This window comes from Oncorhynchus keta, chromosome 10, assembly GCF_023373465.1.
Source record: "Oncorhynchus keta strain PuntledgeMale-10-30-2019 chromosome 10, Oket_V2, whole genome shotgun sequence".
NCBI lineage: Eukaryota > Metazoa > Chordata > Actinopteri > Salmoniformes > Salmonidae > Oncorhynchus > Oncorhynchus keta.
In genome coordinates, this window is record NC_068430.1 from 13,331,874 (window position 1) to 13,342,824 (window position 10,951).

Below are 10,951 nucleotides of genomic sequence, written 5' to 3' on the forward strand. Positions count from 1 at the left end.
CATATTAATGGCCCTGATTTTGGAATGATATATTTGACAAGCAGATGTCTACATACTTTTTGCCAGTTTGTCAGGATGGATTTAGACAGATAAGTGTCTGAAAACGACTACAAATACCCATAAAGCCTGCTCAGATAACCTACTACAGCAGGAGGACTAGATTTGGTACCAAACCCTGGATCTGGAGATTTGTGTAACACCTTAATCACATTGGTGTAGGACTGGGGCAGTAAACCCTATGACATATTTTCATTGAATTGGTTAAAAAGAATGTCTACAAGATGTTTAATGGAAGTCGATATCCAAAACCAGTTTGTTCTTCAATCCTCAAGCAGTAGTATACTTTGTCGTTGAGTTAAATAGGCCAACCCTAATACTAGTACTGTACAGTGAACGTGGTGAGAGAACGAGTGAATGTGACTCACCCAGGTCATCACAGCACACCTCCATGGAGTCAGAGGAGCAGTCACTCAGGTCCTCCAGAGAAGAGGCATCATCATCCTGGACATTCAACCTACATGCACAGCATGACCATCAATTTGTACCACCATACAATTATGTCAGTGTAACTGATAGAACAGGGACATTCATATAATACATTTTTACATTACAATATGTTGTACTGAATAGCCTATATAATAATGTGTTCCCACTAGGCACCTGGTTGACTCAACGTTGTTTCCATGTAATTTCAATGATATTATATTGAACCAAGTGGAACAGATGTTGAATTGACATCTGTCCCCAGTGGATTGTCTTAAACGTATTCCAGACATACTCCCAGTGAGTATACATTAAAGAAGAGCTGATGCTATCAGTGTACCCTCACCTGAACCTGAAAGGTGCCACAGTGGCCATGTTACTACGGGCTGGCTCACTCCCTCTGCGTGGCACACTGACTGTCTGCCTGGTACCACCACCACCACTCTGGCTCAGATGGGACGCTCTATGTTTGTTGGTGGACATGTCTTTTTTAGGAGCGATCATGCCATGGCAGGAGAGGTTCCTCGGCTCCCTCTTCTCCTGACGGGTGGTCCTCAACACAGCGCTGATCAAATTCCCGTTCCCTGCTTTAGTGTTGGAGAGCCTGCTTTGGCCTGAGTGGAGATCACCACCAGAGAGCTTCGACAGGGCATCCTGCGCATCTCCATTGTCGTCCAGACGGCTGTGGCGAACCCCGCCTGAGGCCCAGTTCCCATTGGCATTTCTCCTGGTGTGAAGTTCTCGAAAAGCCTTCTGGGATAGAGCATTGCTGCTGCGGAGGTCCAGGGTGTCCTTGGAGCGTGGTGGTGGTGTCTGTCTCTTGGGGACCTGGGGGCTGCTGTAGGCTGACCGGCTGATGGTGCCTCTCTCTGGGGCATAGGAGACTCTGGAGGAGGAGCCAGTGGGACAGATACCACCCCTCAAAGCTGCACTACTCAGCAGTTCGTTTGAAAAGGATGAAGATGATGAAGAGTAGGAGGGATGCATTTTGGTGCTGATTTGAAACTGTGCTGTGGGGTTAGATAGGGCGCTGCCCCCCTGATGTTTGGGGTCCAGTTTGGAGAGGGGGGTTATCCTCTGGGGAAGGGGGATACCAGAGACCAGACCTGAGCTTGGTTGGGCCTGGGATATGGTCTTGATGTTCACACCGCTGCTCATGGTTTTCTGAAAGAAAAATAATTTAAAAAATGACATGATGCTCTTCATATTTCAGCCTTTGTTTACATGTGGATGAGACCAAGTGAAAGTCTCCAAACTATTACCATGCTACAATTGATTGATTCTAAATTGTTGCCTTTTTCATGGTGTTTTCTTGACTACAAATGTCGGATCTTAATTTAATCCCTTTCAAATCAAAGCTATTTTTGTTGATCACATGCTTTGATAACAACAGGCGTAGTTTCACTAACAGTGAAATGCTTACTTACGGGCCCTTCCCAACAATGCAGAGAGAAAGAAAAATTAGAAATAATAGAAAAGCAAATGAATAAAAGTCATAATAAATACACAATGAGTAACACAACTTGTCTATATACACGCGGTACCAGTACCGAGTCCATATGCAGGGGTACGAGGAAATTGAGTTAGATATGTACATACACACTAAGATTAAAGTGACAGATAATTTAGTCACAGGAGGAAAATAATCCTGCGTTAGGTATTTGTATACAATGCAGTTTTCTTTTCTTTTACTTATTTTTTCAATTTAACCTTTATGTAACTAGGCAAGTCAGTTAAGAACTAATTCTTATTTACAATGCCGGCCTACACCGGCTGTCACTGGCAGTCCTTCTGTAGGCTACGTGCAAGCTTCAGAGAGTCTTGTGCGAATTCATATGTGGATTATAATACATTGACATATATGTAAGGGGTAAATGTTTTTGTTATGCTTTTTTTTAATCAATTGTTTTATTATATGTTGAAGGCAAGCAATAGGCAGAACAAATTATTTTGGTTGCCTCAGTGCCTGTGTGGTCACGCGGTTAAAAGCTATTGACCCCAGCACACAAATGCCAGAGTCGACATAGCTTCCAATTCGTTCGTGGGTCAGAATTGAACTCACACCGACATTGTAAGCCTATATTTGCTCTCTGAAGGCAGTGTTCCTAACTGCTAGACTGACACCAGGCCACTATTGAACTACATTTTGACCCTAGTATACACTTGACACTTGTCGTAGCCTAGTGGAGACCAATATCAATCTTGTGTTATTAAGCTATATAAAACCATAGCTGTTGATATGTATGGCTGCATTTTGGATACATTTTTGAGCATTTGAAGGGTGTAGAACTAGGACCTAGGCCTATAGTGTTTTAGCGAGAGAGAACATTATTTTGATAGCAAGCCCAGATCACACTGACTTGACTGCCTTCGCGTGGAGAGGAAGAGAACTGCTCATTTTCAGTCAACTCACGAGGCTCATTTCAATTTCCTGATGCAGCAGGTAAATTCTCTGCGACAACAGAGGGATTATGTTAAGATCTGACATCTGTCCTTCCTGAATATCAAAAATCAGTAGTTAGGTTACTGAACATATCATATGGACTCAATCAGAAACAAATTGAGGGGTGTTGTAGAGCTCCATGTGTGTGGTCCTGCTTCGTGGGAGACTAGGGAGAACACGTGCATGTGTTTATCTCCTATCTGTGTTTATCACCCCTTCTGAAAAAACCTACACTCGATCCCTCCGATGTCAACAACTACAGACCAGTATCCCTTCTTTCTTTTCTCTCCAAAACTCTTGAGCGTGCCGTCCTTGGCCAGCTCTACCGCTATCTCTCTCAGAATGACCTTCTTGATCCAAATCAGTCAGGTTTCAAGACTAGTCATTCAACTGAGACTGCTCTTCTCTGCATCACGGAGGCGCTCCGCACTGCTAAAGCTAACTCTCTCTCCTCTGCTCTCATCCTTCTAGACCTATCGGCTGCCTTCGATACTGTGAACCATCAGATCCTCCTCTCCACCCTCTCCGAGTTGGGCATCTCCGGCGCGGCCCACGCTTGGATTGCGTCCTACCTGACAGGTCGCTCCTACCAGGTGGCGTGGCGAGAATCTGTCTCCTCACCACGCGCTCTCACCACTGGTGTCCCCCAGGGCTCTGTTCTAGGCCCTCTCCTATTCTCGCTATACACCAAGTCACTTGGCTCTGTCATAACCTAACATGGTCTCTCCTATCATTGCTATGCAGACGACACACAATTAATCTTCTCCTTTCCCCCTTCTGATGACCAGGTGGCGAATCGCATCTCTGCATGTCTGGCAGACATATCAGTGTGGATGACGGATCACCACCTCAAGCTGAACCTCGGCAAGACGGAGCTCCTCTTCCTCCCGGGAAGGACTGCCCGTTCCATGATCTCGCCATCACGGTTGACAACTCCATTGTGTCCTCCTCCCAGAGCGCTAAGAACCTTGGCGTGATCCTGGACAACACCCTGTCGTTCTCAACTAACATCAAGGCGGTGGCCCGTTCCTGTAGGTTCATGCTCTACAACATCCGCAGAGTACGACCCTGCCTCACACAGGACCATTGGGGGCCAGAGCAGCGAACAGTTTTGACTGGGCTGCAGCGGGAACTGTACTTCTCAGTGGTAGGGAGGCGAGCAGGCCAGAGGTGGATGAACGCAGTGCCCTTGTTTGGGTTAGGGCCTGATCAGAGCCTGGAGGTACTGATGCCGCTCAGCTCCGTAGCAAGAGGTAGCGGATGCGAGCCTAACTGGAAGCCAGTGAGAGAGCCGGGGTCACAGAACTTGGGGAAGGGAACGCGCAGGTCCTAATCCAGGCACTTGTCATCTCCCGTCTGGATTACTGCAACTCGCTGTTGGCTGGGCTCCCTGCCTGTGCCATTAAACCCCTACAACTCATCCAGAACGCCTCCCTACCACGCAGCCCGTCTGGTGTTCAACCTTCCCAAGTTCTCTCACGTCACCCCGCTCCTCCGCTCTCTCCACTGGCTTCCAGTTGAAGATCATATTCTCGCATCCGCTACAAGTCCATGGTCACTGTATGTCCTGTCAAATATGATTTCAACAGAGGATCGGGAATGCGTGGGGACGTGGGTACTTGAATTGAGTGTCATGAAAGTCACGTCAAATAAAATAGAATTGTGTTAATATTTTAATTCTCATCATTTCGGTTGGAGCAGCTTTGCCACAAACATATTCCATCATTCCCCTTTTCCCTCCAGTGAACTGCATGCTGGGAGAGTCAGTGACAGACTGACATCGTTACTGACTGACATCATTTGGCACACGCAGCAGGACTGCTGGCCCTTTAAGGTAGTGCCAGCAGCACCCTACCCCTCCCCAACTCACGGTCTGGTCATGTCCCTGGTTCATGCTACATCTTAAAATCTATTTGTATAGGTTGCGTACACATATTTAGCAGATGTTATTGCAGGTGTAGAGAAATGCGTGTGTTCATAGCTCCAGCAGTGCAGTAATATCTAACAATTCACAACAATACACACATATCTAAAAGTAAAATAATGGAATTAAGAAATGTATAAATATTAGGACGAGCAATTTTCTGAGTCCAGAGTATAAAAATATATATGTGATGTACATTATAGACATTATGGACTCCACCCTGTGCTACGGTAACCATGGCCTCCCCATCAACACCCAGCCCCTGTCTATCACCCTCATATCAAAACAAAAGAAAACAGCAGCATCTTTGTCGTGGGGGACTTGTTGACATGTTCTGCTGCAGCTGCACAGTAGATCGCCAGAGACAATCACTATAAGATACTCAATGTAATATATAATTGGACCTGTAGTTAATTTAGTCGTATTTGCCCTCGTGCACAACACACGGCTCCGTGTCTCTGTTCCAGATGACCCATTCAGTAATCATCGGAGTGGAGATAAACAAACAGGCCAGTGCCTTGAAGAACCCGGAGGTACGGTTAGTAAGGCCTGCATTTACACATGTAATGTAATAGTAGGCATAGTTAGCACACACTGCATGAGATGTTACCACACGCACACACTGTATGAACTAATGCATATGGACATGCACACACACACACACACACACACACACACACACACACACACACACACACACACACACACACACACACACACACACACACACACACACACACACACACACACACACACAGAAACTCACAGGTACAGACACACACACAGAAACTCACACACACGTACATATCTGCACATGTGCATGCACACACGCACGTGCACACACACACCACACAAACACACACATTGATGAACATGAATAGATATGACATTAATGACAATGGAGTGACTGGGTGGTTCAAGCCCTGAATGCTGATTGGCTAACAGCCGCGGTATATCAGACTGTATACCACTGGTATGACATTACTGCTCTAATTACATTGGTAACCAGTTTATAATAGCAATAAGGCACCTCAAGGGTTTGTGAAATATGGCTAATATACGTCGGGCCTTATTTATTAAACATACACTGCTAGCCTATAGTCTGCTGATTTGGTTTAAACTAGTCAACGTGATAGTGTTTGTTTATCAACATTTACGAACCCACTGTACCTCTGAATCTTGCCACATCAACATTTACGAACCCAATGTACCTCTGAATCTTGCCACATCAACATTTACGAACCCAATGTACCTCTGAATCTTGCCACATCAATATTTACGAACCCAATGTACCTCTGAATCTTGCCACATCAACATTTACGAACCCAATGTACCTCTGAATCTTGCCACATCAACATTTACGAACCCAATGTACCTCTGAATCTTGCCACATCAACATTTATCTTGAACCTCTGAATCTTGCCACATCAATATTTACCAATGTACCTGAATCTTGAATTTACGAACCCAATGTACCTCTGAATCTTGCCATCAATATCAATGAATCTTGCCACATCAATATTTACGAACCCAATGTACCTCTGAATCTTGCCACATCAATATTTACGAACCCAATGTACCTCTGAATCTTGCCACATCAATATTTACGAACCCAATGTACCTCTGAATCTTGCCACATCAATATTTACGAACCCAATGTACCTCTGAATCTTGCCACATCAATATTTACGAACCCAATGTACCTCTGAATCTTGCCACATCAATATTTACGAACCCAATGTACCTCTGAATCTTGCCACATCAATATTTACGAACCCAATGTACCTCTGAATCTTGCCACAGATTATTATGACATCCAGTAGAATGCAGCCCATATCTACAGAGCACACCACACACCAAGATGTTAGATTAACAAGATGTCTCCTGTTAGGACACACAGAGACCTAGAACCAGACAGGAGTGGAGTAATCACACAGAGACCTAGAACCAGACAGGAGTGGAGTAATCACACAGAGACCTAGAACCAGACAGGAGTGGAGTAATCACACAGAGACCTAGAACCAGACAGGAGTAGAGTAATCACACAGAGACCTAGAACCAGACAGGAGTGGAGTAATCACACAGAGACCTAGAACCAGACAGGAGTGGAGTAATCACACAGAGACCTAGAACCAGACAGGAGTGGAGTAATCACATAGAGACCTAGAACCAGACAGGAGTGGAGTAATCACAAAGAGACCTAGAACCAGACATGGGTGGAGTAATCACAAAGAGACCTAGAACCAGACAGGAGTGGAGTAATCACAAAGAGACCTAGAACCAGACAGGAGTGGAGTAATCACAAAGAGACCTAGAACCAGACAGGAGTGGAGTAATCACACAGAGACCTAGAACCAGACAGGAGTGGAGTAATCACAGAGACCTAGAACCAGACAGGAATGGAGTAATCACAAAGAGACCTAGAACCAGACAGGAGTGGAATAATCACAGAGACCTAGAACCAGACAGGAGTGGAGTAATCACACAGAGACCTAGAACCAGACAGGAGTGGAGTAATCACACAGAGACCTAGAACCAGACAGGAGTGGAGTAAAAAGAGAAAGGGCTATTTTTGCCATAAAACTAGACTTACATGTGTAAAATTGTAAAACAGTAATATGAATCTGTTCTGAAAAGGCTTGACAGACTTAAATAGAGAGGACGGTTATTTTCTTACCGAACTGCAGATTTCCTCTTTCAAGCAAAGCCAGGATAATTCCACTGTAAGTCCTAAGCAGTCGTGCATATGTCAGTGTTCCCTACCAACTGCTAACCACTGCAATGGGATAAACCTATGATGAAGAATACAATTGAAGAGCCACATGCTGCGTTGGGGAGAGTGTGTGAGTGGGGGTCAGAGGATGCTGTACACAAAACAAGCCAATGGAAGAGCTAAAAAGGAGGATTAAATGTATTGTAACAGGATGTTTGTAACCTCTCTCTTTTTCTCTCTTATTTAATCTCTCTGTCACACACACATTCCACACACATGTCACACCAACCCACACACACACACACTGACATGCACACACACACATACACATGAGCGTGCTCATACACAAGCGTACATGCACATGAGCACACACATGCACGCACGTACACACACACACACACACACACACACACACACACACACACACACACACACACACACACACACACACACACACACACACACACACACACACACACACACACACACAGTGACTCATATTTTTTGTGTGACATCATGCCAAGCTGCAGAGGCGGCATGCTCATGGCGTGTACAGGGGCACGTGCCCCCTCAGATTTGTCATGTAAAAATCTAATTTTAATTTAGATTTTTGTTGTTGTTGTTTTCCTCTGTAATCCAACTAGGCACTTGCAATTGTATGAAGTTGTCTTTAGCTAGCCCAGATAGGTTCCCAATCTCCCGACCTCAAAACTAGCTACCAAGAAGCCCTCTTCAGGCTATTCTAAATGTTCTGCCTAAAATACAAAAAGGCTAAATTCATTTTTAATTGCTAGTTGCAGAGCCCTTACCATTCAGGGCCGAGTCTTACTATCCAAAGTTGAGGGCATTTCAAGTTTAGTACAGCCTGTACGCTTATGCATTATCTCTTTATGTTGAACCTGAGTCTTGTAAATGCCATTGATTCACTCTTGTTTCAATTCCGAGGGAAAAACTCACCTGAATAGTCAAATGTGAAAAGAAAACCTGTTGTTAGGGGATGTTCAAATTGCGGTTTTAATGTGCTGGATTTACAACATTGTGAAATTACAAATAGCTCTTTATATACAGCAATAAACAGATGTTGTGCTCTCAAATCAGTGCGATTACTAACATTCTTCATTAACAATATGGGCAAAATGAATTGTTGACAATGGAAAAGGTGGGAATGTTGTTCCCTTGTCATATACATTTCTATATTTACTTTCAATATAGCATTAAAAATAGCTTTCCAGATGGCATCCGCGATGCAAATATTGAGTGGTGACTAAAACAGCCTGGTCAAATCTGGGTCCCAAACTATTTGGCCAAACTATTTGAGAACCACTGCACTACAGCTGACCACTACACTCTTAGAAAATGAGGTACTGTCTAGAACTTAAAAGGGTTCTCCGGCTGTCCCCATAGGAGGACCCTTTGAAGAACCATTGTTGGTTCTAGGTCGATCTCTTTTGTTTCCAAGTATAACTGTTTTAGCTTCCATGTAGAACCCTTTCCACAGAGGGTTCTACATGGAACCCAAAATGGTTCTACCTGGAACAAAAAAACGGGTTTTCCTGGAATCCAAAATAGTTATTCTATGGGGACAGCTGAAGAACCCTTTTGGAACCCTTTTTTCTAAGAGTGTAGGAAGAAGGAGAACAAGCTTTATATAGTCCCGTCCTCATATATCTGTTAAATTTAGATCAGAGTCCCAGATTCCACATTTCCACTGCCACTTCCTGTGCTCTGTGCTCTGTGTTCTGGGTCTGTCAGAATGGAGCTTATCAGACAGGGGCAGAAACAGGGGGACAGAAACGGGGGGCAGAAACAAGGGGGCAGAAACAAGGGGGCAGAAACAGGGGGCAGAAACAGGGGGGCAGAAACAGGGGGCAGAGACCGGGGGCAGAAAAGGGGGCAGGGGGCAGAAACATGGGGGCAGAGACAGGGGGCAGAAACAGGGGGCAGAAACAGGGGGCAGAAACATGGGGGCAGAAACAGGGGGCAGAAACAGGGGGGGCAAAACATGGGGCAGAAACAGGGGGCAGAAACAGGGGCAGTCAGACAGGGGTGTGTGCAAACACACTCACAGATGCACAGTCAGACACAGTCACACACACAGACACAGAAACTCAGAAACAGATGCACAGTCAGACACAGTCACTCACACACACTCACAGATGCACAGTCAGACACAGTCACACACACAGACACAGAAACAGAAACAGAAACAGACAGTCACACACACACACACACACACACACACACACACACACACACACACACACACACACACACACACACACACACACACACACACACACACACACACACACACACACACACACACACACACACACAGAAACTGACAGTCAAACACACACACACACACAAACACAGACAGACAGGCAGGCGTGTGGGGACAAAATGGAGCAGCAACACAACACTGTGGCTCGTCTTCCATATGACCAAAGGCCCCCAGTGAGAAGACGACACGTCTATGTGTCTCCATGACAGAAAGCTCCCAGCTCTGATTTATCTTATAACATGGCCTCCAGCAGAGAGGCATCAGTCTCCTCCTTCCCTTTAACATCTCTGTCTCATGACGATCACCATCTTGAGTGATTGGAAAATGAGCTGGTTGACAAGAAACACCTATGGTGTGCTTCACATATTTTCACATATTTTGAATGTTTTCCATCATTTTTATATTGTTATCTAGAAATGATCATATTATTTATGGTTTAATGTTATTGTAATATGATCGTTGTAATCCTTTGTTCTGCTGTTTAATAACCATGATGAGGATTTACAGATAAAGCTCAAAATTATGAAACTGGATCTAGAGTCGGATTAATATTCCATATGTTCACTAACCGAAAATGGCTATAATAGGATTAATACAATACTTATCTTAGTTTTTTTGCCTGCACAAAGTTGCAGGCAATGGAGTGTATTGTATGTACATTGCATGTATGTATAGGTTACTTTCTGAATGATTCACAATACTGTAAATAGAACATTCAAATAACTCCCTGTCTTTATTCCCTGGGCTGTGGACTAGACAAACCTGATGTGACATCGATGTCCACAGAAGGGAAGAGGTGACTGAGACTCAGAGGTCAGTGTTTAAAACAGGACAGGACAAAGTGTATCACTAGGTCACCCGTCCAAAGCTGGGTCCTAGTGTAGCATCACAGCCACCTGGATAACAGCCTGGGAAAAGCCTGGGAGCCAGGCCTTCCGTTTCCCAGAACAGATCGCTACTAATCACATTGTTCCTCATTCACTCAAGCTAGTCAAGCTCACTCCTCAATCCGTCATACAATCTAATACAATTACGGCAGCTATGCAGCAGCCACTCTCCTGAAGGAATGTGTGTGTGTGTGTGTGTGTGTGTGTGTGTGTGTGT

General features: G+C 44.7%; 1 protein-coding gene across 1 annotated transcript; it reads right to left on the bottom strand.

Annotated features, from left to right (window-relative positions):
• Positions 1 to 295: 295 nt before the first annotated feature.
• Positions 296 to 7,613, bottom strand: LOC118383797 (uncharacterized). The gene is made up of 3 exons (XM_052526527.1): positions 7,528 to 7,613; positions 830 to 1,647; positions 296 to 514 (listed from the first exon to the last, which is right to left on the bottom strand). The coding sequence occupies exons 1-3, from the start codon at positions 7,594 to 7,596 to the stop codon at positions 328 to 330; spliced, it is 1,074 nt and encodes a 357-aa protein (XP_052382487.1). The 5' UTR covers positions 7,597 to 7,613; the 3' UTR covers positions 296 to 327.
• Positions 7,614 to 10,951: the final 3,338 nt, after the last annotated feature.

Excerpts from the sequence above, each read along its gene's own strand:
- LOC118383797 (XM_052526527.1), bottom strand. The coding sequence starts at position 7,596 with ATGCACGACTGCTTAGGACTTACAGTGGAATTATCCTGGCTTTGCTTG. Across the intron at positions 1,648-7,527 it reads AAGAGGAAATCTGCAGTTCG|AAAACCATGAGCAGCGGTGT; the intron begins GTAAGAAAATAA and ends TTTTTCTTTCAG. Across the intron at positions 515-829 it reads GTGGCACCTTTCAGGTTCAG|GTTGAATGTCCAGGATGATG; the intron begins GTGAGGGTACAC and ends CTGTGCATGTAG.